A 26,273-nucleotide genomic window follows, 5' to 3' on the forward strand; every position below is an offset into this window, starting at 1 on the left:
AGTTTTGTAGGCTCGAGAAGTAACGGCAATGCGGGTTAGTCTATGTTAATTCCATCTTCATGAGCTAGTTCTCCTCTAGTAAAGAACGTTATTGGTTCCAAGTATATCCCGGAATGCACAGTTTATGTTTGTGTAACGAAAACTTAATGTCTCAAGGTAGAAACCGGTTCTCCAATGGATGATTGTACTCGATTCAGAATCCGGGTTTCGGATTTTATTAATTTACTAATATATAATTTTTTTTTTTTAAAAGAGTGCCGACTGCATGGTTAATGAGAAAGATCTGCAAACGGGAGTGAACGAAAAGAAAACGGTTTATAACTCTAGGCCCAGTGGGTGGGATTTTTTTTATCTATAGTTTGAAGTTAGTCTTTAGCATAAAAAAATTACGTTGGGAAGGAAAGCGGTGAACAGTTCAAAGGTCAGAATCCAACACTTGTGGAGAAGCAGAACACGTGTCAAGGGAGTGGCAAAGCTCTCTCTGTTCTGTTCCACAAACTTCTCTTTGCTTGTTGTGAAGAGAGAAGTATTAACAAATAAGCAAAGAAAGATAAGTGATAGAGAGAAGAAACAAAAATGGACAAGAGTGGAGGAAGAAAGGTAATGGATGAGATAAGGAGCTTTGAGAAGGCAAGTTTGTTTGATCTTGGCCATCCTCTTCTCAACCGCATCGCTGACTCTTTCGTCAAAGCCGCCGGTGTAAGTTTTATAATATTTCATCTATGTGTAAATATATATAGATATAAGATGGCATATTTGTATTAACAAAGCTTAAACTGGGTTTAATTATGAAGGTCGGAGCTTTACAAGCTGTGTCTAGGGAAGCTTACTTCACGGTGGTTGATGGTAAAATCTCCACATTAAAAATATACAAGTTAATAGAAACTTTATATTTTGATTATGAATCTAGGGGCAGGATTTGAGGCAAGCAACATGGGTCCACCTTCTGAGAATGCTGGCAGCAAGAAACATAGGTTTCCTAATCTTTAGAGGTTCGTTCACGATATTTATATTGTTTGATTTGTTTAAAATTTGCTGTGTTTGTAAACTATGATTACCGTTATGTTGATAGAATTTGTTGTTGCATTTTCAGGGGAAAGCAGCAAATCACTGGATGCATTGGTGAGTTTAATTACAAAATGAACACTAATGTTTCGTATATTTATTTATGTCCAATATCCGTCCGCACGTGTATGCGTGTTAATGTGTTTGTGTGTTGAGCGAATGCAAGAGATAAAATATGATCCTAAGCTTGTGTTTTAGACTTAGTTAACTAAGTTTGGTCTTGCAATAACGTCTAAATTGGTTGGTCTTTAGGTGAAGAACACAGGAAAAGAATCTCTCCAGTGGGGTGAGTTATTACATATATTTATGTTAAATTAACCGTTTTGCCTTTAACAGAGATTATTTGTTTAAGACACCGGATATTGATTGATTTGATATGGTAAGACAGGGCTTGCAGCTGGATTATACTCGGGTATAACTTATGGTATGAAGGAGGCTCGTGGAGGAGCTCATGATTGGGTGAGTCTAATCACCATTGTCTTTAAAAAATATAATTTTGCTGCCATCAATGTCTTGGTAATGTGACGTCTTTTAATAAATAAATATATATATATATTGCAGAGGAATAGCGCGGTGGCTGGAGCATTAACAGGAGGGGCGATGGCTATGACGACCTCGGAGAGTACAAGCCATGAGCAAGTGGTTCAGTCTGCTCTTACCGGAGCAGCCATTTCCACAGCTGCTAATCTCCTTTCCAGCGTTTTCTAGATGATCTCATCAGAAGTCTTGTTATTTGTGTTAGTTTTAGCATAAACATGTGTCTTTCTATAAAACTTTTCTACGGATCGGTCAAGACTAGGCTCCCTGAAGCCTGATATCAGATTTTCTTCCGTTTGAATTTTTTTTGCTTGAACTGCTTAAAGAAAATTAGTACATCTTTTTGGCATATAAGAGAATAAACGTTATCCTATCTGGATAAAAATGCGGGTCCTGTGGACCCAGACAAGAAAATGTCATATAACTTTCACCCGTGAGGTTGCGTCAGACGTTTCTTCGGAAGTATTTGCTCGTTTATCTACAAAAACCAATATCAAATAGGATACAAAATAAAGTTTGACCATCTCCAAAATACATAGTTATTTTCACTCTAAAATACAGAAACTCTATAATAAATGTGAGATATGCTTTAATGTATTTCTCTGAAATAACAATTTCTAAATGTACAGTAAAAAATAGAGAAATGTTATTTCAAATAGAGATCTCTATTATAAAGAAAGAAATAGAGGTGGGTTAGAGCAATTTCATCTCTAAATACTATTATAGAAGTGGAAATAGCAATAGGTTAGAGATGTTTTTGAATGTTAATTTTTTTTTTGGAATTAAAAAAGAAAAAGAAAAAAAGAAATGAATTTCTCATTGATTAGAGACATCTCTACACATTAATTTAAATGAACAAACTCTCAGAAATATCACGATTCTACTTTTTTTCTAATCAAAATCACAAACCTTTTAAAAACGTTTACAGATAGAGTGCTCAACGGTTAATGAGTTTGTCAGACCAATGCAAAATATATTTAGACGTCCACTAGTTTGAATTTAAAATGTCTTTTAGTTTAAATCAAGGGCTTATTTGCCAAATAACCAAAAAAAATGAAAAATTAGATTTTAGGAGAGAGAGTAGAGAGATAGGAAGAGAAAGTAAGAGAGAGGGGAGAATTTTGGTTAGTTAGTGTATTTATGTTTTTTTCATGTATATAGGGTGCAATTTCCCTTAAATCAAAAAGTCACTAACCTTTCGTTCAAAATGTCCTTGAACTTGTCTCAAGAAACATGCTGTAGCTCTCAATTTAGGTTTTTAATTGCGAGCTAGTCAGGTAGGTAGTTGAAAGTTTAGAAGCAAAATCATAAAACAAGAGAAGAAATTTAATGTGCTGTGACCAAATTATTTTCTTTTAATAAAAAAATATCAGGAAGTTCTAGACCGGTAAAATACAATATTAGTTTGTTAAAATAGTATTCGCTCATATAAATTTTAGGTTTTATTTTGGATGATTTTCTAAAAAAATTTATAAAAACAATTGTATAATTCTAAAAATATTATAGTGTGTAATTGGATAAGATAGAATCATTTTTCCAAAATATGTATGAGATTGTTACATCGTGGCAAATATGTATTCGCTCATATAAATTTTAGGTTTTATTTTGGATGATTTTCTAAAAAAAGTTATAAAAACAATTGTATAATTCTAAAAATATTATAGTGTGTAATCGGATAAGATAGAATCATTTTTCCAAAAATATGTATGAGATTGTTACATCGTGGCAAATATCATGTCCTTAAGAATGTGGAAAATTTGTATAATTTAGGTATATAGCTAGAATTGTCTACTAAAATATATATAGGGGATTTAGTGCATGCAGGGACGGCCCTTCATTACTAAATGTCCTATTCAAATTAAAAAAAAAATTGGGCCATTTTCTTTAGGATAAAAAATTTGATTTTTTTTTGGCTTTTTTTTCTTAAGCTAAAAAAACTTCAAAAAATTTTGGACTCTAAACGAGTGCTTACTTTGCCTATGCTATGGGCCGGGCCTGTCACCTGTGTGCATGTACCTGTCTGATTATCAGGTTGTTAGTACATTTTCAAACTATATATAAAATTTATGGTAGTGTAAACAGTATCAGATTCTGAAAATTTGGTAATATGTTTGAAACTTGTTTGTAAGACTACAGTATCCAAAATTTGATGTGTGGTATTTATTGATGGACTGTATTTTTGGAAACTTCATTAGGAAACTAACTGAGACTCATAATTACTATGAATTGTGAGAAGTAGAAAAAATTTTGTAGGAGAAGTTCATAGCCATTTCCAACTATTAGTCTGAACTGTACACCTTAAATTGGCGATAAATAAGTTCCAAAAACGTGAAAAAATGAAGTACATTAGTCCCACAGGCGTTTTAAGATTTACACAAGTGTCGGTCAATTATGAGACATTCCTTCCGAGAAACTTGAACCATCCCATTTAAGATTAAGCCAAGGTTGACGGATTGTGAATTGTACAAAAAAGCAAAACCTATAAAGCATTTAGTATAATAAAGATTTAAAATGGTTAATCTAGCGAGAGCCTGAACACCACTAGATGCCGTCGTACGAAAAAAAAAACGAATTTGTACGTATCGAACACCTAAACGTGTAATAACTTTATTGAAGACCAGATAAAAAGTAAAAACAGATTGGGTAATAACGAGAATTTTTGTTTTCTGTCAGTTTCCAATAAATTCTAAGATATCCATTTTTTGCGACAGGATTATTTCGTGTTGAGAAAATCGTGGATTAATGTCTTCTTTTGGTAATATTTCTATGGTGTATTGAATCGAATAAAGGAACAACATACATTATAATACGCCGCCTACTAACCTAACGCATAACAACTCTTTCGTCAACAACGCATAACAACAAAACACAAGTAGAGTTTAGGTCGTCATTCATTTCTTTTAACCTTTTTCATAAAGTATTAGTAGTGTTAATTAAGATTAGTCAACATTAATGATTGATAAAATGGAGGGAGTGGAGATCACATGGAGGAAGATAATATAAAAATCGATTCCATTATACCTTTCCTTGGTCCAAAAGTATTCCTCTTTATCTCTTTTGACGTCTCACCTTCTCCCACCTCCACTCGCCACATGTAATCTAATTACATTTAACCCTTAATCATACGCTAATCTCTTTTATTGTTTCGTATATTTCTATTTTCTGTCTCTAGATACTGTAAGCAGAGGAATTAACATGGAGTCGATGAATCAGCCGACGAGCATTGGTTATGATCAATCACGGCGTAAGCGGAAGAAGAAACAGCCGTCACCAGCACCGTCTCAATCCTCGGTGCAGCTATGGAGATCAGAGAAGCAACAACAGATCTACTCCACCAACATCATTCAATCTCTAAGAGAACTCCGGATTAGCGCCGCCGCCGCGGATCAATCTCCGTCGTTACCTCCTCGCGGCGGAGGTATAGCCGTACGTGACGCTGCTTACAGGTCTCTGGCGGTTACGGCGAGGGGCAGAACGCTATGGAGCCGAGCTATTTTATCTAAGGCGGTTAAAGTGAAGCTCAAGTTCAGGAAACAGAACCGGCCGAGATATTCGAATCCTCCTCCGACGATAACCGGGAATAACCGGTTAAGGAAGAAGAGAGCTACGGTTTTGAGGCTGAAGGCGAAGGGTTTGCCAGCTGTGCAGAGGAAAGTGAAATTGCTTAGCCGGTTAATTCCTGGTTGCCGGAAACAACCGTTACCGGTGGTTCTAGAAGAAACCACCGATTATATTGTTGCCATGGAGATGCAGATTCGTGCTTTGAATGCAATTATCTCCGCCGTTGGCTCTGGCTCTAGCGGCGGAGACAGGTGATGATGGCGAAGAGACACACATGCTCGGTTAGCTTGGCCCAGCTGTTTTTTTTTTTTTTGGTATTTTCCCTTCTTTATTTAAATTATACTTTTTATGATGCTGATTTGTTTATCCTATCTATCTATATTTGTGAACTGATTTTTTTTTTTCATCCAAACACTCACATTAAAAGAGAAAATGATTAATATCATTTATACTTTTACAAATAAAATATATAAATTACCTACAAAATAAAAATATTTTAAATTATTTTGACTAAATAAACAGTTAAAATTAATAATAATAGGAATTATTTAAAATTCAAACAGATATTTTGAAAAAAAAATAATTCCTATAGATACTGTTTGGTATCTGAAAAATATCTTTTAATAAATAATTAAAAATTAGGAAAAACAAAAAGCATATATAACTAAATATTTAATGAAGTAATTTTTTTTTAATTTTATATAACCAAAATAGAATATAGAGTGATTTTTAATATTTACTTATTAATAGTTAATAAGTGTATATAGAAATTTTTAAAAAAATTATGCGTAAAATTATTCAAATGAAAATATAAATATTAATTGCTTAAAAAGTAAACATAAATAATAATTTATCATTATAATATTCAATTAGTAAAAATGTATTAATAAGTAATTACAAAATTTTTATGCCCGTATGGATGGGCAAAACATCTAATTTTAAATTATTATAAACTTATTATTCAACCCCTTCTCTCAATTAAATTTATATCCATCTTTTTAGTGAATCTTTGAAAAATGTAAAGAAACTTATGACTTGGGATGAAGCTTTCAAATACAATATAAACTATAAATTAAGATTTAATTAATTAATAAACATGATAAATTAATAAATTTTATCTATTTTGAATTGAGCCGATTTTAAAATATAATAAAATTTGATAAGATAATGAAATATTTGTTTTTTTTATAAAAACAATGGTATTTAAATATAGAAAATTATTTAAATTGATATTTATAAAGTTTATATAGTATAAAGGGCAGGGAGCAGCAAGCGGCATACGCATCTATCTTATTAAAACTCAAGTACAAAATGGAATTGTTTGGAAACTTTGATAGTATGCTTACTGAAATTTGTTTGGAAACAGGTATAATTAGAGTTCTTTTATTAATTTATCAAACATAAGCCTTTAACCAAATTTTCTAAACGTCGTGGCTCATTTATCTTCTAAACCATCTGTATTAAAACTATGTCGTCTTAAATACATTCCATAATATAAGTTTTTTAATTGTGTTCAAATCCAGTCTGTTTCAAAGCCCATATTTCGGTTGTTTGGTTAGAAATAAAAGTTTGTTTCCTAATGGTTTAGGGATTTTATGGTTTAGCCGATTTGGATATTATTATTTAATATATTTAATGTGGGTACAAAATCGAACCAGGCACATTTATTTCCTTCCTAAAACTCGACATCAATCAAAAAATCATTCCTAATTTTACGCAATAACAATTAACTGCTCTTGAATATCATAACTAAATATTCTTTTGATAAAAGTCAAAACAACATTATGATTCCATTTCCTAATTCTACGCCGTCTCCTTTTAAAAATATCAAAACAACATTATGATTTCTTTTCCTAATTCATCGTAGTCACACAAATCAGTTAATGATATCAATTAACTAAGAAATCATATATTCTGTATTTCCGACTTGCAAAACAAGTTTTACTTATTTAATAAGGTATATTCTGTTTTCAATAAGATTAGATAAAAAAAGGAATAGATATTTAATAATTTTAAAACAGATATTTGGTTAGATTTTGCGAGTATGTCACAACTAACCAAATCATTTATTAATTTTTCCAATTTAACCTAATTTTCCTATCGGCATTATATATATCTCTTCTATTTTACGTCAAACACATCAAAGAAAACCAAAATCCTAATAATGTCTATGGTCACGGCTTTTACTCATCTCATTTTCCTATAGGCAGGTGTTGCCTGGATTGCTGCAATTTTGTCCTCAGAACGTCCAACTCAAACATGCGTCACATTTAGAATGACATGATATCAGCTATCAAAATGATGACAAATGCAATGTTATACAAGATCGTGAAGAAAGAGTAGCTGGTTTGCATCCCTAAAACAAGTATTAACCCAACATCTATACTTAAGCCAAATTTTTTTCATAATCTAAGTTATTCTAAATATTTTTACATTGCTTTCAAGTTATCAATTAGTTATGATAGATAAGTAATTACTAACCGTATTCAAAGTTTATTTGTTGTCAAGGTTGTTGACTAACTCATTGGTCTTCCTTCCTTATGCTCTCTGATGTCACAAGTTATTCTCATCTCTCTGTCTTTGTCTTGATCAGTCAGAGTTTCTCTTTATATCACTTATGATGACTGTACTTCTCTTTCTCCATAACAGATTAGTTGGTCTACTAATACTTCATGCCTGTGAAGTAATAAACATTTCAAATATTATATATGCTCTGAACAATAAGATTTATAAATCTACCATATAAACAGATCGAGCTGAAACCGTGAATATCATATATGCTCTGAACAAGTATATTTAAAAATCTACCACTTAAATAGAGCTGAGACAATCAAGACAATCCGACTTATCTCCCTATATCGTCTATTAGCTTCTCATTTATTAAGACCTTCTACAATCAATTCAATTTGTTTCTCATTCCATCTGTTCCTGAGCTAAAACAACCTTAATTAAAATCAGTCTGCTAAACAAACCAAATGAGACTTTTTATAACATCTTTACCGATCAAAGGCTTGCAGATGATGTATCCCTGTTTTTAAAAGTGAAGCCGGGCTCTGTCTATCCGCTTCAAGGGTCTTGGTATTCCATACATTAGCTGGTCTCTGAAAAATCAAAACAAAGAATGTAGATTAGAAGAAACTAATCCTAAAAACCTTCAATTTTGACAGATCAATCAGTTGAAACTCGATCTAATAATAGCTTTAAATCCTATCGTTCAGATATAACAAGTATAGAAGTCTAACCTGTATTCCAGACATCATAGTAGCAATCACCACGTCTGCAGCATCCTTAACCGAAGGAAAGTTCCACTCTGCTACCTGAAATTATAAACAATCAATAACTCAAAACTTAAAACTAGCCTGTTTGATGAAAAATCATTACTTAACAAAATGACCAACTTCCTCTTTCTCTGGTTTAGAAACAAAATGGAAAAAAGGAGATTATAAGAATTGCTTAGACCAATAAAGTTGGACCTCTTTACCTGAAGCAGCAGCTCTATGTTTGCCAAGATTGGATTTTTTCAAGCTCCATCTGCATATCCACTGACATTTTCATTTGTTGCAACTCAAGCTCCTTTGCAGTTTCCATCCTCTGTTTCTTCAACTCAATCATCATCCTCTTCTTTGCACCTTCGATCATCTCATACACTTCTCCTAACTTCTGAATCGCTCTCACTATCTCCTTAAACGACAATCCTTCACCTACACTCGGATCTACATCCTCCACTCCCCAAATATAGAGATTAGTTTTATCTTCTTCGATTTCAGGTATATATCATACATACTACCGCTGATCTACATGATTTATATCCAATCTATCAATATAGTATATAACAAAACAAAACCCTAAAATCATCACACAAAAAAAATCGATTATAATATAAAAACAAATACAAACCTTGTATATAAGTGTTATTGAGTCACTATGTTGCTTAATTGATTCGCTTTGGCCGTCGATCTTCCATTGTTTGGTCTCTATGTCTGGAGTTGCGATGAGAAACAGAGACGAGGTTGAGGATGACAGAGATAACCTCTGTTTAGAATGAAACGAAAACCTTTTTTTTTTCTGTTCACAAAAGGTTTGTTTGTTTCCCGGAACAAAAACAAACAGAACCTAATGGGCTGATGACGTAACTATTATAATAACTAGGGTCGGCCCGCCCTACGGGCGGGATATACTTTATTTGTTATCTGGATTTTTATTTTATGTATTATTTTGTGGTTTGTGTTTTAGATTTGCATTTGCAATTGATGTGTATAATAATGAGTTTTATATTTAGAAAATTTTAAGTGATGAGAAATATTACATTCATTTTACTTAATGTTGGATATTTGTTTATTTTCTAACTTGTTTTATGTTTTTTTATTTGTTTTCAAATACATTTTCTCACATTACACAATTTTATTATTATCTCTTTTTCTTGTTATATTTTTTTATAATGAGCACACATCATCTTCACATATGTCTAACTAAACCTTTTTATTTTTTTATTTTTTTATTAGTTTTGTTAGAGATTATAAGTTTGTATTAGCATGATATGATTTTCATTATTGAAATGGTATACGTTTTCTTAAATATTTGCTCAACTTTTCTTATATATAAGAAGTAGATTTGAGTTTTTATTGTTGTGGTTAGGTTTAATACTCAAAATATTGATTATTTTATATAGTTTTTTCAACATTATACGTGGGTTTTGCATTTTTTTATTCTTCTTAAAATATTTGTGTATATATATATATATATATGTATTAATATATTAACGTGTTTATTTATTTTAAAATTCAAAATAAACAAATCTGCATATTTTTGCTGATAATATATAAATAGTTAATTTTTTATTTATTGGTTCAGTAATTTCACATTTATTAAAATAATTTACTTGTAACTAATATTTAAAATAAATAATTGGATAGACTATAAATAAAATTTAGAATCTAGCTATTACTTTGTATGTTATAACTATATAAATTTTATGCATTTATACCATTTAAAAAAATAGTTTAGTCTGTTAATATAAAATCTAATTATTCATTGTCTAAAATTAAATAAAATTTAAAATTCCAGATATTAATATTTATTTTTTAAATCTGGAATTTAATAAAGTTTATTCATTCTTACCGTATTTTATAAAATATAATTAAATTTTTATTTTGTTTGTTTTGTAAGTTTAATTTAGTTATCTATGTAGGTATACATGTAGCTATTCGTTTTTATTTTATAAAAGTTTCCTTTTGTTGTTTATTTTAAAATAAATTTTAATATATAATTATTTATTTTAGTGATAATAGTAATTGTTTCAAACTCTAAAATCAAAGTCTAAAACAACCATTCAGGTTTAAAAAAAAAAACCAAAAGTTACTGTAAAATTAAAAACCAAAAATTAAAAACTAAATTCAAAAAACTAAAATCCAAAAGCCAAAAACTAAAAACTAACTAAATAATCATCACCATAATTTTGTTTTTGGTATATGTGAATTTTCGTGAAATTTATCAACATTTACATTTTCTTACAAAAGTTAGTTTAGTTTAGTATTATGTAGTAAATATAACCGAATAAGTTTTTCCATATTTTAACTATTTTAATAATAGTGAAGATACCTAACTAATGATAGGCATGAGAATTAAAAGTTCATATCAGTTAATCATATATACAAAAAGGTGATTATCAGTTTATCAAATAAGGATTTGTTTGATGACACCCAAGAAGGTTCTTAGGGAAACAAAACTTGATTATGATCACACTCTAATACGACGCTTAGGCTCTTTGCAACGTCTTGACATGAAGACCCATGAGTAAAAATGTAACCGATAAAGCCTATGACTTCTTCAACACGTTATGTCTGATAATCGTTTGTGCTTTCTCAAAGACAACACACAATAACTATAAATAATACATACAACAACATATATCAGTATAATTTATATAGCAAAGAGAGTATAATTTTATATATATAACAAATAGAATATAATTTTTATTATTTCAGTTAGGTTGAATCCTCAAAACATTGATTTGTTTATTTTTTGTACATACTTTTGAAATTATTGATAGTTTATTTTATTTTTATTTGTTTGGAATCACTAAAACAATCCAATAAGTAAATATAAAATTCACTGTTACAGAACATTATTTTAAGTTTGGTAAATACAATGAAACCATATATTAATTATGAGTATTTAGATAAATATATTTCTAGAGTGTAAGTCAACCGTATACAAAAGTGTGTAACTGATACGTGAGGAGATGCTGACATGGCACTTGCATAAGAATAAGAAGATAAAGAGTGACATGGCATCTGTAGAAGAAAGTAAAGATTCAGTTAGAGTTGTAAGTATTAGAGAGTCAGATCACTATATATAGTTGATCGATTGTAACTGAATCATTATGCATCTTGTGGTGGATGTATCTGGGAGAGTTAGGGACTCTTGCACAATCCCTAGGTTCTTAGTTCTTTTGTGTTGTTGATCAATATATTCGCAAGTTCTTATCAGTAACTTTGTAAGATATAGCCACCAAGAAACAAAATATTACAAACATACATTTTTGTGTAAGGAAATGAGAGATCTAAAAATGTTTCAACAAAAAAAAAAGGAATGTATGTATTGCAAAAAGTGTAAGTTTATAAAGTGGAACCTACTGGTATTAGTATTATTGGTCGAGTGGTAGCCATTCCATTTCCATCTCGAATTCTACAGACTCTACATCTTGAAGCTTGATCTAAACCTCATGCATGCTTCACTTTCCCATCAACAATGTTAATGATGCTGTCATCTATTGGCAGATTATCATGCAACTTTAGCCATTTCCCAATCTGCATATCCCCAAACATCTATGGATCCTCAAACGCCATTGCAGATGTTATCAGAGGCTGGATATCAAGTTGAGTTTCTCCCATTATGTCATCAGCAGAGAATGTATCATAATTTATGTCATCAGCAGAGGCTGGATATCATGTTGAGCTTCTCACATTTTGTCATCAGCAGAGAATGTATCAGAGGCTGGATATCAACTTGCTGCAATCAACAGAGAAACCCATAAGATATAATATATAACAACTTTTGTCAATAGCAAAAGTGCTTAGATTAATAGGCTTTCCAGTTTTACATGACCATAGCTCTTAGGAACAGACATCATAAGTTCTTGATTCCATACGGGTTCAAATTACTATTCACAACTGCTGTTTGAAGTTTCTGAACAATCAGCAAATTATGACAATAGCTTTTAAGATCCACAAAGAGTCTATAGATGCAGGTTAGTAAACAGTCACAAAGAGATACACTTACTTGCTTCCCTAGATTGAAGACAACATAAGGATCACTTCACACCAAGTCTGATAGCTAAGTTAATACCTTCATTGACAGCCATCTTCAACAATCCAATAAACTACCATTCCTTCCTCAAACTATCAAATGTATATAAATCTCATTAAGAAGATTATATCAAGAAAGAAACTGTTTCAAAAAAAAGAAGATTGCAAGTTATAAGCTTTACTATCTTCTTTGACGATGAATTTGAGCAAAACTATCCAAAATTTTTTTAGAAAGACTTGATTTAAGAAAATATGGTTTCTTTGTCGAGCAAGCTTTACCTGCTGTTCTCCTCACGCTTGTTTCAGAAACTCTTGGAGCTCATACATTTACCTAAACAAAAAAAAAGATTCAAGATTTTGAGCAGTAGCTCATCAAGAAACAAAATAAGACTTTGTCAAGGTATTGGTGTTGATTATGCCAAGCAGTTCACTGTGATTACGGAACCCGAAGTGTTCTTCAGGAATGGGTGTAATCGGTTCGGTTAACTCATCAAACCGGGTTCATCACTGGACCGCATCAATTGAAGAGAGTCTACAGTCAAAAGTTCTGATTACACCAAGTGAAATCAAAGTAAAACATAGAACCCAGTCACTTATAAGTGGGAAGACATGAACACTGGAATGAATGTTGCCTGAAACCGATTACCAAAAATAATAAAATAATAAACAACAGATTCAAATCATATTGCAAAGAGGAAAACTATGATACTAAAAGCATAATTCTGATAAATATGAATCTAATCACCCTGTGTGTTCAAAATAATGATGAACAGGACGGAAAAATTACAATAAACAACTGGATTCAAACCGGACACGGCTGGTCCCTAATTGCCTTGATCCTCCTCTCCTCTGTTGCTACCGCTTTCCTCCTCCTACTGTGCCGTACTCGTCCGGTCTTCAAATCTAAAAAAAAAATTTTTGCTTTAGTCATTTTACAGAAAATAAATTTAAACAAATGGAATGAGGAGATGGTTCTCATAGTAGGAAAAGTTACCTTTTTATAGTTGTAATTCCACAGCCTTACGTGAAGATCTCATTCAAGGTAGATCGTGGGTGGTGGATTTAAGAGGATGAATTTGTAACTGATAGTTTCTAGGATTGTTATGAAGAAGATGAAACAGCACCAGAGAAACCTTAGGTTGAGATTAGCTCTCGAATGGGGGAAATGAAGAACGTGTTACCCTAAATCAGAAACGACGCGTTTCCATAAAAGTTGGAGTTTCTTTATCCGGATTGGATTCATTAAGCCCAAATACACACTAAAGCCCACATGTATTGCATACACAAATAAATGAAACGGAGCGTTTCTTTCGCATGGACACGTGTTGGCTGGAGGATGCTCTATTTTCATACGTGGAGGGTGACGTGGACGAACGTGAGAGAGACAAACATCTCTTTATATAATAAGATACTATGGCCCAAATTAAAATTTGTTTTCTCATGAATTACCATGGTCCAACGTACAATGGCCACTTAATTTAAAGTTTTTGAATGATTGTAATTATTTTTTCAGTGATTGTAATAAAGTTTCTGTACAAATATATATGTACATGTTAATTATTTATATTCCAAATTTTTACAAAGTACAAATAAGTTCATATACACAACCAAGGAACTGAATAATCTAAACAATAAATTATAACATATAAACAATAAGAATGTTTATGTGAAGACATGCCAAATTTAAACAACTATGTAATATTTAATTCTTATATATCTATAAAATTGAAATGTTGAAAAATACTTCTTTTATAAAATAAAAAGACACATGTAAATATAACTCCAATTATTTATAAATGTGGGATTTTTCAATATGATACCACTGTCCATCATAAAACTGACTGTTATTATGATTTTTTTTGAAATAAAATAGTATGGAATTACTTATTTCTATAAATTCCAATTTCTTTTACTTATCAGATACATGCGTGGTTGCGCGATTCAACCTTAAATTGGGTTTGGTAAATAAAATTACCAAAAATTTGTACTTATGTTTGAATGTTTTTTTGTTACTTTTTCAATTATTTTTTATGTTACTGTCTAAATAATGTATTTGTTAAAAAAAACTATAAAATTATAACTTTACATCTAATTTTAATCACAATATTTATAGTATAATATAATAAAGCACATACAGTTATACTTAAATATTCTAATATTTTACATTATAGAATATTAATTCATCAAGTCAAATCAATAAAAGTACAATAAAAGAAGAATACAACTGTATAGTTTATATATGGATCCACTACAAGAAAACAACGCCAACTCCGACAAAAGTTCATGAGAAAGTGAATCATCGGAAGATTTTCTTTGTCTTTTTTAGAAATTTCTGAGAAAATATTAATTGTACCATTCCTCTGACGATTAATATTTTCTCAGAAATTTCTCATAAAGACGAAACAAATCTTCCGATGATTCACTTTCTCTGGAACTTTTGTCGGAGTTGGCGTTGTTTTCTTGTAGTGGGACGTTAAACAAACCGAACAAGATACACTAATGCCAAAATTCAATAACCTATGAATGAGTAACATGAATGTTTATACAAGTGAAAAACATATGCTTATGAAGAATAAACATCCGCGCGGGCGCGCGGGTCAAAAGCTAGTGTATAGTTAAGCGTGATACATGCCACATACATTGTTTTTCATCAATTATTATTTTAATTTTAATTTTGCCAACATTTTTAATGTTATTTAAATCCTTTGAACTATATATTTCTAGTAAAATATGCCCCATACTAAATATACTTCTGGATCCGTCCCTGTCGGTAGAGGCTCCGGTGATATTTCGTTTCCCAAACCAAAATTCTTCATCAGAAAACTACGACCAATTCTCTCTTTAGATAGAAAGGAAACCTAAGGTTTATTCTAGTAGAAGTGAGCCTTTAAGTTCGATACTACAAGAGAACATGCGCATAACAATGAAATTTTACAACGAATCGTAAATTGCCGAGGTGTTGATGACACTACAACAAAAAAAGGAAATTGTTGTAAAGTACAAGTAACTTTATGAGGAAAATATTTCGTTATAAAACACATATAACATTACGACGAATTACCACATAAGAGAATATTCATTGTAAAATATTAAGTTGCAGAATTAGAAATTGTTTGTTTTTAAATTTCTTTTAATTTGAATTGTCTTTTCTTTTGTAGAGGACTCCTAGAAATAGATGACTAAACCGTCTACATTATAGTGAGACGTTCGGCACATGACATGTTGGCACTTCTAAATCATTGGGTCCATCTTTGGCTCTGGGAGTAGTCTTTAGCTCTTAGTCGTCCCAGAGAGCTCCACCACCGCATCCTCTTGCTGCACCTCTGGTTTCTCCCACTGCAGCACCGGTTGCTCCCCCTGCTGGTCCAGATGCACTTCCTACCCCTGTAGCCGGAGTTAATCAAGATTTGATAGTTTCCTCAGATACTTCTTACACTTGATATACCGTCAAAGATCTTTTTGCCCAGCCGGGATAAGAAGGTTTTGATGTCTTGAACCCGATCAGTAGCCAAATACTTTTTTAATTTTTATACTTTACATAATTTGTTTTACATATATCTAACTTGTGACTATTATTTACAATAATTATACATCTCTAGAAATCCTCCATCTTCTCACTAAAAGGCAAGAGATTCCGATCGTTTTTCTGGCCGACGACGGTGGGCTTACACAGACACGTCGTCGGTCGGGATTTGCTGTTTGCTGTTGTTTTTTTGTCAATACGTTTCGTGTTCTTGCTTCCGGCGTCGTACTTTTCTATCGGTGGTCTGTCGCTTTTTAACTCCGACGTTGTACCTGTTCATCAAAGGTGAACGGTCGGCTTAAGTCTCCGCGTCGATTTTATCACTCGGTCGACAGCGGCTCTGTGGTGATTTTGATGATTGTGGTTGATGGTTTGTTCGTCTTGGAGGAGATCTCGATCTAGGTCGATTGAAGTTCTCCGGTGGTTTGAGATCAGGCAAAGAAGGTGTTCGAGGTGTAGATGATTGATCTGTAGTCGATGGGTGTGGTGGTTTCATGTTACGGATGAGATCTAGAGTTGTTTCGATAGACGCTCTCCGTTGACAGAAGCCAAGGAGATGAAGATTTGAGTCGTAGCTCCATGTTCCCGGTGTGGACCAGTGAAACGCCGTTCAGTTCTTCGGCGTTGCTCTCTCGACGGTGGTGATGTGGGGCCTGTGTAACGCGTGTTTGCTCCTTGTTGTTTGAGGCTTCAACACGTGGCCTACCTTTGCTGTTCTTTGGATGCATGTGTCGGTTTTGTTTTTTGGGTTGGGCTGTTATGTTGTGTTGGGCCCTGGGGTTTGTGTTGTGTGTGTGTGTACGGGCTTTTTCTTCGGCCTTTTATTATAATAAAAATAGATGGAAAAACAAATTGCGACTATTATTTTTTTTAGGTTTGGAGTCGACCGTCATGTCACATGGAGCGTCCAACACGAGGGAAAACGACTTATTCATGTCCACACTATAAAGCCATGGAAAATACATACCCAAACAATATTAACATGCCAAAACATTCCTAAACTAAATAAGAATTTGAATTGCATACCTAAACTCATAATACATAGTTAAAGCATGCCTATAGCCGGTGATATGATAATTTGGACTATTTTTTAATTTTTTTTTGTAGTTTAGTCCCTATAATTTTATTTTTTGTTAATATGTCTTAAATAACTTCAATAATCAAATTTATCGTATTTATAATTTTAATTTGAAAAGTACACTTTTGTTTTTTTGACCAGATTTTAATTAAATTTAAATAATAAATTTAATTATTTATAAGAAATTTAGATAGTTATCATATACAAAATATTAATTAATTTAGTTATCAAAGTATGTTATCTACCTTATTAATACATGAGAATTAATTATAAATAATCTTACTCATATGTAATATTTACAAGAAATACGACTCAATTTATATTTATATAAAATTTTCTTTACAAATATAGTCATTCAAATTTTAATCAACATAACTAAAAATACTCTTTAGAAATTTGATTTTACAGTAGAGATCTTTAATAATATTACCCTTACTTAATAAAAAAAGATAAGAATGGTTAGTTAACCAAGAATAGTTTCGAACGCAACATCTAAAAAAAACAATATCGCACAAAACCACTAGACCATATTACATTATTTTATTTTGCTACAAACTAGTATGTAATATTAATAATACACAAAAAGTTTACAAAACTATTTTCCGATTAATTCTTGTATAATTACTGAATAATTGATTATGATAATGTTTTTATGTTGTTTTCTATTTATTTAAATTTTTTTTGTATCAAATATTTCAATATGAAATAATAATAATATATTTCTATTATTAAATCTATTTTATTTGATAAAAAAAATATTTTTATTTTATATATCACCATATATTAAAATTTATTTCCAATTTTGAAATTATAAATAAGGTCAATTAGATGATTTTAATTATTTGAGGCACTTTACAAACTAATAAAATGACAAAGACTAAAAGATAATAGTTTTAAAAAACAAATCAATACATTTTAAAATGAACTAACATGTGTGAGTTACGAGGCATGTTTTAGCTATTTATTATGAGTTTAGGTATGCAATTCAAGTTCTTATTTAGTTTAGGAAAATTTTGGCACGGTAATATTGTTTGAGTATGTATTTTCCCTGGATTCATAGTGCGGGCATGAATAAGCCGTTTTCCCTCCAGCACAATGAAAGGCTATTTCATCGAAGCGCATCCAAATCGGAGTCTGACACTAGAGCACATTAGGACCACATAGTTCAAATAATTAAAGTTTGTTGATATTTATAATATTATTTTTTAAAATTGTTTAAAAATGTGATTGGTCCATTTTTTTCTAAGGTGCAAATCCCCTATATATTAATCTTGGAGCATTACAACATGTTTTCGTAGTCACGTGTCATCACGAGAATGATTCTTAGAATTGTTAGAAAAATAAGTTGGTCCATATAACCATATACTATATTTTTTTATTAAAATAGCTATCAAATTAATTAGAAGTATACAAAAAAATATTTTTTTACTTAAATAAAAGCTATGAAATTACCTAATATGCTTAACATATATATGACAATTAATGATTATGAATAATATATATTTGATAAAAAAAATTCTAACCTCCTCTTTTTGTTTAATTTTATACTATTAAAAGAAATTAAACAATCACATTAAACATATAATAAAAAAAATTTAGATTTTTTCTTATATGTTATATTTTGAATTTTTTAAAACGACTATAAATTAGTAAAAATAGTCCCACATTAAAAATTTTGTGATCAATGGTTTAACTTTTTTTTGTTCAAGCAAGATACAAATGATCATATATTATAGGAGTGGGCGTTCGGTTACACGTTCGTGTTCGTATCGGGTATTTCAGTATAATGGTATAGAACCCGTTTGGGTATTTCTACACTTCGAGTCGGGTTCGGGTATTTTATGTTCGGGTTCGGATATTTTGGTTCAGGTTCGGATATTTAAATTTTGAAGAAAAATAAATAAATAATTCATTGTTTAAATTATTTAAAATATATTTTAACTTAACTGGTTTTCTAATTTTTAAAAGATTAACATATTAATAGGGTTGGAGATAAAACTTTAAAAATATAAATATACTAATTTAGTTGTTGTTTTGAAATTTTAGATGCAATATTAATGCAAGAAACAAAAGCTTGATATGTATTTAAGTGAGTATTAGATGATTTTGTCCATAATTATATGTATATTATTTTGAGCAATAAGCATTATTAATATAAATATTTTGAATACAATGAAAGAAGTACACTAGAAATATAGGGTTAAGTATACTTATGTTTGGTTATCTTCAGATATCTATTCGGGTTCAGATATTACCCGTTCGGATTCAAATATTACTCGAATTGGTGAAATAAGTAATTTTTTTTGTTGTTCTAGAATTAGATGATTTTTAGACCGAGCTGGTGAATATATACTAGACTGACATTTATATTTCGAGTCTGAACTTATATTTTATAACAACTTGATATATTAGATTTGAAGACTAACCTGTTAATATAGTTTACTCGTGTTTTAAAAAAAAAAGATTCTTAAATGTCTATTTCTACTGGTGTTTAATGGACTCGGTACAAAAGATAGCTAGGATCTTACTAGTATCTTTATATACATGTTGTGTTTGTATAACTCTATTGTATTCAAGAATTATTCTTCAATCACTTTATTATTTATTTTAAGAAAAGAACTTTCAATGAGACACAGAAAAACAACATTCATAAAAGAAAGAACAATGACAAGCTTCATCATCATCTTATGGAATAAATAATAGCATTATTAGCGGCTTTCTTCATACGTGACTCGAGCTTCATCGCCGCCATCTCGTCTTGAGCCTTCATCAACGACTTCATCCTTGAAGCCGCGGAGCTGGATTCTCGATTCTCCTCCTCTTCCTCCTCATAATCTTCATCAAGGGCGCAAGAATGCACATGCGTACCGTAATCACATTCTTTGCAGTAATAAGTCCAAAGATTCTCCGATACCTCTTCTTCACAAACATCACATACGTATATCTTGCCATCTTCGCAAGGAATCTTGTAAAGTAGAGTGAGTGGGTGTTTGTGGTCTTCACGGTCCACTGTCTCAGGGATGAAAGCACATCCGACATGAACGTCGTATTTACACACAGAACAATTGTAAGTGAATCCTGATCCGTACTCACCGCAAGCGTCACACTCGTAAGACTGATGATCATAAGGTGGAGAATAAAACAGGGTTATGGGATGGTCAGGATGAGACTTGTGATTGATTTCACAAGGTAGGTCAAAACATGACTTGTGCAAGAAGTAATCACAGTCCTTCGTACACTTGAAAGCTTGTCCGGTTAGGTCGAGCTCGCATCCTGAACAGATAATCTCATCTTCATTTTGGGCCTTAAAGACGCGCAATGGATGGTTGTGACTCGGGTGCCTAACTGATGGGCGGTTAACAGGTTTTTTGGAAGCCATAGGTGGTTTGGTTGTTTAAGTGGAAGAAAAGAGTTTATGAACTATAAATAGAACAAACTGGAGGACTTGTGGTTTCTAGTTTTGGCTGAATTATATCAAGTTGGTTTTTATTATTTACCCTGTTGTAGCTTAACTTATCACTATTGATTCCACTATTGATAGTATAACATATAGAAGGTGTTTGACATGAAAGATGCTAAGTTTGCAGGCCAAACTATATTAAGATATATGATTTAAATATCAAATTTGGGAGATTGTTAGGAAGTAGTGACAAACCACTAGATGTCGTGGGCAGAGCTGTGCTTACTGCGTATCTGAAAAGGCATAGTTGCCATAGGCCCCAAATTAAGGGTGGACACGGAGTGATTATCTGTAATTCATTCCACTCCGTACGAACAATCGATTTTTTTATTCGATTTTATCCGTAATTTTTCATATATCTGGTGTTTTGGATATTCAGAAAAACTGTATTTTTACTAGATATCAGATTTGATCCATAAAAAAATAAAAATTAAAAAACAAATTTGATATAAAATAATAATATTTCATTACAAATTGAAGAAACTACGTACTTTTAGAAAATTTAATAACTAAATAATTAATTATTTAATTTAGTGGATAAAAATATTATAAAACTCATATAGAGATATAAAATTATATATATATATATATAACTTTATATACATATATTTATATAACAGATGGATCAGATATCTGTTTTTAAACTAATAGTATTTGTGTTTGCTCTTTCGTTAACGGATAATTAATTTTAATATTGGCTTTGATTTGCAAAGTTACAGATATGTGGATTTTCGGATTAAAATGAATAATTGATCGAATCAAAATTACGGATATTTTGTTCAACTCTACCCAAATATACTTAAAATTTATGAGTCCCCAAATTTACCAAAGTGCAGTAGCTCCACATTCGAACATTTGTTGTGTTTTATTTTTGTGAAAAAACTTATATGGAAAAAATGTTCAAAAAAGAAAACAGAAAACATAAATCTTAATTACATTTTAGATCTGGTTTCATGGAATTATCTTCTTTCAAAGATTTTTTATGTTTCAGTGACCGTGATGTCGTTCGTTGACTTTTTCTTTCAATGGCTATTGGCTACACAGTGATAATTCTTCTTCTCCTTTGTATTATACAGTGATGATTCTTTTTTTTTTTTTTTGGTAAGTTATAACGTGATGATTCTTCTTTCCTTTGTTAGTATAGTCCTTATAGATTATGGTTTTATATTTATTACTTTGTATCTTTCAGAACTATACTAAGGTGATATTCGTTTGTCCATCTGTCATCTCAATTCAGATGATCTATTTGGATGTTATCTGAGACTGTTCGTTTCTCCACCCAGATCATCCAGATGGATAATCTAAATGAACTTTTGTTCGTTTGTTCATCTCTATTTTCATCTAGATGGTTTTAGTAATCAATTGATTATATATCCTTGTTTTGGTTCAATAATATTTTTATCTTTGTTTAACTATAATATTTTTTGTTAATTATCTATAATATAATTATTTTAAAATATGAGTGGCGGGAAATATAATTTTGCGGTTTTTGCGAAAAAATATTTTTTGTGATTTAGCAGGAAAAATGCTTTTACGATTCTAGCGGAAATTTGATTTTTTTTTTGCGGTTTTGGCGAAAAATACATTTTTACCGTTTTGGAGTGAAAAAATGTTTTTTTTTTTGCAGTTTTGAGAGGTAAATGCATTTTTTTGGTTTTGGCGAAAAATATGTTTTTTGCGGTTTTGACGGGAAAATGTATTTTGTGATTTTGGAAGGAAAATGTATTTTTGTGGTTTTGGCGAAAAGTAAGTTTGAAGCTTTTAAAAAAAAGATATCATAATTATTTATTTATATAAATTTGAATATAAACATATATTAGAATAAGGGTAAATTCGTCATTTGTTATTTTGGACAGATTAAACTCGTTTGAATGAGTTTTATTTTAGCCTAAATTTTTAAAACTCATCTAGATGGATCAATTGGATGATGTCCATTTTAATGCTAAACTAACGTCAATCTATCCTTATTGGGATGGTCCATCGTTATTCACCCAACACATTGATTTCTTTCTCTCATTGTAAAAAAATAAAATAAAATACTGTAATTTGCAAAATTTCTCTAAACCTTTGATTTGTGCCATGCATTGTGTATGGATTTGATTCTTTTAGTGAAAGAAGAATTTAGGAACTATAAATGGCAAATTATGTAGATGACTTTTAATTTCTAGTTTTGGCTACATGCATAGATCCGAGTTTGGTTAGCTACATGTATTACTTGTATGGAGATGGTAACTTATTAGCAAGACTTTTTTTATCAAAAATAGTTCAGAGACTGTTTCGGATGCAGTAACAAGCAGCATACCATTTTTGGGGTGTAAAAGTTAAGATTCACACAGAGCAAGAGATGAAGAGAATCAGGTTACTGGATTAAGTATGCATGACTCGCTGGAAAGGAGATTAACTACAGAATTATCTAGGAATTACTACACTGTTTCGTTTGAGAAACAAGGGTTTGACTGTAATCATAATTCATACATATATTCAGTGCTTTAAAAAGAAACACGACTGTTTAGGTATGCCTATCTCTAAACCTGTGGCGGTTATCTTTTAAACCACCTAGACATTATAGTAAAATAATAATAATAATATATAATATTAAATTTATTGAAGAGAAATTATAATAATTAATATATTATATAGAATTTTATGAAAATAAAATATACAATTTTTATTATTTATAAATACTGATAGTTAATACAAAACATTCTATATATTTAGTATATTATTATAATTTTTCAAACAGCTAAACTATTTAACTTATAATCTAGACGTCCGATTAAGTGTTCTAAATGCTAGGTGTTGAGTTACTCTCTGCTTAGCCCCTGGCTAATTCTTGAATGATTCATATATTTAAGAATTAAAAATTTATTTTGATGTACATATAATTTTAAACTAGGTTTTTTCTTAGCACATGTGTGCATAATATCTAAAAAATACTTATCAATAAATGTATTTTAATTTTATATGAATCATATCTTTATTTTTAAATATATTTTTTGTTTTGATTATTTTTAATAATTAGTCAATAATGTAATCTAAATCAAAAATTATTAATATCAGATTATATTTTTTATTATATAATAAGTTATATATCTAGGTGATGTTCGTTTGTCCATTTGCCATTATCATTCAGATCATCCATTTAAATGATCCATTTAGATGATCCATCTTGATGTTATTCGGATTTGAACTGTTCGTTTTTCCATCCAAATAGTTTACTTAGATGGATCATCTAAATGAACTTATGTTCGTTTCTTCTTCTCTATTTTGTCTAGATGAATTTCGTAAGAAAATGACTTATATACCCTTCTTTTGATTTAATCATATTTTATCTTTATTAAACTATATTAATTTCTGTTAATTAATCAAAATATAATTATTCTAAAATATGGTTTGGTGGGAAATACAATTTTGCAGCTTTAGAGAAAACATATTTTTTTTAATTTTGTTTTGGCGGGAAAATAAATTTTAGCGGTTTTGGTGGAAAGATGTGTTTTTGTGGTTTTATTGAAAAATACGTTTTTGCGGTTTCGGCGAAAAAATTTGTTTTACGGTTATTGTGGGAAAAGCATTTTGGGCGGGAAAATGCGTTTTTGGCGAAAAATGCATTTTTCCGCTTTCGGCGAAAAAATTAATTTTGTAGTTTTTGCGAAAAAATTAATTTTGTGGTTTTGACAAGAAAATATATTTTTGTGTTTTTGGCAAAAAAATGTTTCTAAACTTAAATAAAATTTTTATTTAACTAAGAGTAAATTCATCATTTTTATTTGGAAATGTTCATCTCCATCCAGATGCACCAATTAAACTAATCTCAATGAGCCATCTGGATGAGTCTCATTTTAGGCTAAAATTTTAAAACTCATCTTGATGGATCATTCAGACGATTTGCTATTTTAAGTTTAAACGAACAACAATCTCATCTCCATCCAAATAGATCATCTGGATGGTGAAACGAACATGCTCCTATTCATTATAAACAATAAGAAAAAGCCAATTGAGCGATTTCCCTAAAATGACCTAAAATTTGATGGAGAATTTTCCAAATATGACTCAAAACTTGATTTTGATTGCAAAATATACTCAAACTTGAATCAAATGCAAAAGTAACCTAAAAGCCTTGTGAGATTACAGCCAGCCCCTTGTGACAAACAAAAAAACAGAACTCATTTTTACGAATATAACTCCAGAAAGTATTTTGAGTCTTCTGGTATAGTTGATCTTAAACATAATTTTTTTAAAACTATTTTGACAAGTGAAAACTTAAAATCATGTAACTATTAACAATTTTAAGTGATATAAATTAAGATAATAAAATTAAATAGTTTTCAACATATATGAGTGAAAGTAGTTAATCATGATATTCTTTGGCTTCGGGTTTGACAACATATGTTATAGTATTGTATGTATTCTTAGGGTTATATTTTGGAAAGCTTAAATGTTTTTTTGAAATATTAAAATTTTACCAATATGTGTTTATTTCTGTGTATAGTAAATATTTTTTTAAGTTTAATTTGATTTTATGAAGTGTTTAGTAAGTTAATTTAGTTTAGGAGTTATCTTTAGGGTCTAGACGACTAACAAGTAAGTCGTCTGGCGATTAGAAGTCTTCTCTGAAAGTCTTCTAACTCCCGCTAAAAATATTTTAGTTTCCCGCTAAAAATATTGAAGTCTTCTGGGCGACTTACAAGTAAGTCTTCTAAGAATTCTTTTATTAGAAGACTTACTTGAAAGTTTTCTGAATCGAAAATATTTAACCTTATTGGAATTTTTGTCTCCATATATAAAGAAAAATTACACATTCTCTCTCCTCTTCTCAAATGGCTGCAACAAAAATATTATGTTCCTCATTATAAAACTCTCTAACGTCTCTCTAATCTCTTTGAACTTATAAACACCAAACTTTATATCAATTTATTGTTTTTGTCTCATATCTTTCTCACTCGTTTATCTTGTTTTGCAGGTTTTGCAGGTTTTTCATCTTCCACTCATTTAAAGGTAGATCTATTAATTTTAGATATGTATTTTTGTGTGTTCTATAAATGTAGATCTATCTAATCTTCTATTCATTTTCTCTGTTTTAAGTCATTTGAACGTTTTTTGATATTCAGGTTTTTCAGATCTGAGTTTGATATACATGTTTTCCTGGAAGTCTTCTAACGGAGTCTTCTTCCATATCAAGTGGAGTCCAAGCTTGTCTTTGTAGAGGAATGATCGATAATAGTTTTGTTTGTGGTCTGTTTTGTGATTTGTATGTGTACTCCTTTAGTTGTGATTTTGTTTTGTAAATTTGAAGAAATATTAATAAAATTGGTAAATATGTTCATATTCCACGATATTATCTTGCCAAAATTACTTGACATAGTTGAAGTTATTGATACAATTTCAATAGCAAAACACAATAACACAAAAAATTAATTAAATTTATTACAACTACGGGAGAAGAATTCTTAAGAAAACTTAGTCAAATTCACAAAAGATAAACCATTACATAAGTTCAAAGATAGAACACTTTCATTAGAAGTCTTATGGGAAGTCTTCTCGTAAGACTTAAATTTAAAGCGGCAAATTTATGCGGAAAATGAAAATTTAAGCAGGAAACTCAAAAGTTTATGTGAAACTTGAAATTTCAAATTTCTTGAAAGTTAAAATGTATATCTTATGATCTAAGAAGACATATTAAACCATGTTAATTGATATGCTTGAAATTATTTAACACTTTTGAAAATTAAATAAACATATCTT

At 30.5% G+C, this 26,273-nt stretch overlaps 3 protein-coding genes and 1 long non-coding RNA gene across 5 annotated transcripts; 2 read left to right on the forward strand and 2 right to left on the reverse strand.

Moving 5' to 3' along the window:
- The first annotated feature begins 481 nt into the window (after positions 1-481).
- On the forward strand, positions 482-1,940 carry LOC103833555 (outer envelope pore protein 16-2, chloroplastic). The gene is made up of 7 exons (XM_009109641.3): positions 482-699; positions 795-846; positions 911-985; positions 1,088-1,122; positions 1,318-1,351; positions 1,454-1,524; positions 1,627-1,940. The coding sequence occupies exons 1-7, from the start codon at positions 577-579 to the stop codon at positions 1,771-1,773; spliced, it is 537 nt and encodes a 178-aa protein (XP_009107889.1). The 5' UTR covers positions 482-576; the 3' UTR covers positions 1,774-1,940.
- An 805-nt stretch (positions 1,941-2,745) lies between these two features.
- On the forward strand, positions 2,746-5,608 carry LOC103833556 (transcription factor bHLH147). 2 transcript variants are annotated; one of them, XM_009109642.3, is made up of 2 exons: positions 2,746-4,696; positions 4,775-5,608. In XM_009109642.3, the coding sequence occupies exon 2, from the start codon at positions 4,798-4,800 to the stop codon at positions 5,416-5,418; it is 621 nt and encodes a 206-aa protein (XP_009107890.1). In that variant the 5' UTR covers positions 2,746-4,696; positions 4,775-4,797; the 3' UTR covers positions 5,419-5,608. The 2 variants fall into 2 exon arrangements, with proteins under 2 accessions (XP_009107890.1, XP_018508998.1); XM_018653482.2 differs by having other exon boundaries at positions 2,746-4,640.
- Positions 5,609-6,984: 1,376 nt separating this feature from the next.
- Positions 6,985-18,438, reverse strand: LOC103833557. The gene is made up of 6 exons (XR_004449997.1): positions 13,465-18,438; positions 12,750-13,373; positions 12,445-12,563; positions 12,266-12,351; positions 9,087-12,174; positions 6,985-8,876 (listed from the first exon to the last, which is right to left on the reverse strand). It is a non-coding gene; the product is annotated as an uncharacterized LOC103833557 (long non-coding RNA).
- A 467-nt stretch (positions 18,439-18,905) lies between these two features.
- LOC103849885 lies at positions 18,906-21,160 on the reverse strand. Its single transcript, XM_009126597.3, has one exon. It carries the CDS (start codon positions 20,448-20,450, stop codon positions 19,752-19,754), a length of 699 nt encoding a protein of 232 aa, XP_009124845.1. The 5' UTR covers positions 20,451-21,160; the 3' UTR covers positions 18,906-19,751.
- Between the last annotated feature and the right edge of the window lie 5,113 nt (positions 21,161-26,273).

Source organism: Brassica rapa, chromosome A08, assembly GCF_000309985.2.
Source record: "Brassica rapa cultivar Chiifu-401-42 chromosome A08, CAAS_Brap_v3.01, whole genome shotgun sequence".
Lineage (NCBI taxonomy): Eukaryota > Viridiplantae > Streptophyta > Magnoliopsida > Brassicales > Brassicaceae > Brassica > Brassica rapa.

Excerpts from the sequence above, each read along its gene's own strand:
- LOC103833556 (XM_009109642.3), top strand. The coding sequence starts at position 4,798 with ATGGAGTCGATGAATCAGCCGACGAGCATTGGTTATGATCAATCACGG.
- LOC103849885 (XM_009126597.3), bottom strand. The coding sequence starts at position 20,450 with ATGGCTTCCAAAAAACCTGTTAACCGCCCATCAGTTAGGCACCCGAGT.
- LOC103833555 (XM_009109641.3), top strand. The coding sequence starts at position 577 with ATGGACAAGAGTGGAGGAAGAAAGGTAATGGATGAGATAAGGAGCTTT. Across the intron at positions 1,123-1,317 it reads GCAAATCACTGGATGCATTG|GTGAAGAACACAGGAAAAGA; the intron begins GTGAGTTTAATT and ends GTTGGTCTTTAG. Across the intron at positions 1,525-1,626 it reads GTGGAGGAGCTCATGATTGG|AGGAATAGCGCGGTGGCTGG; the intron begins GTGAGTCTAATC and ends TATATATTGCAG.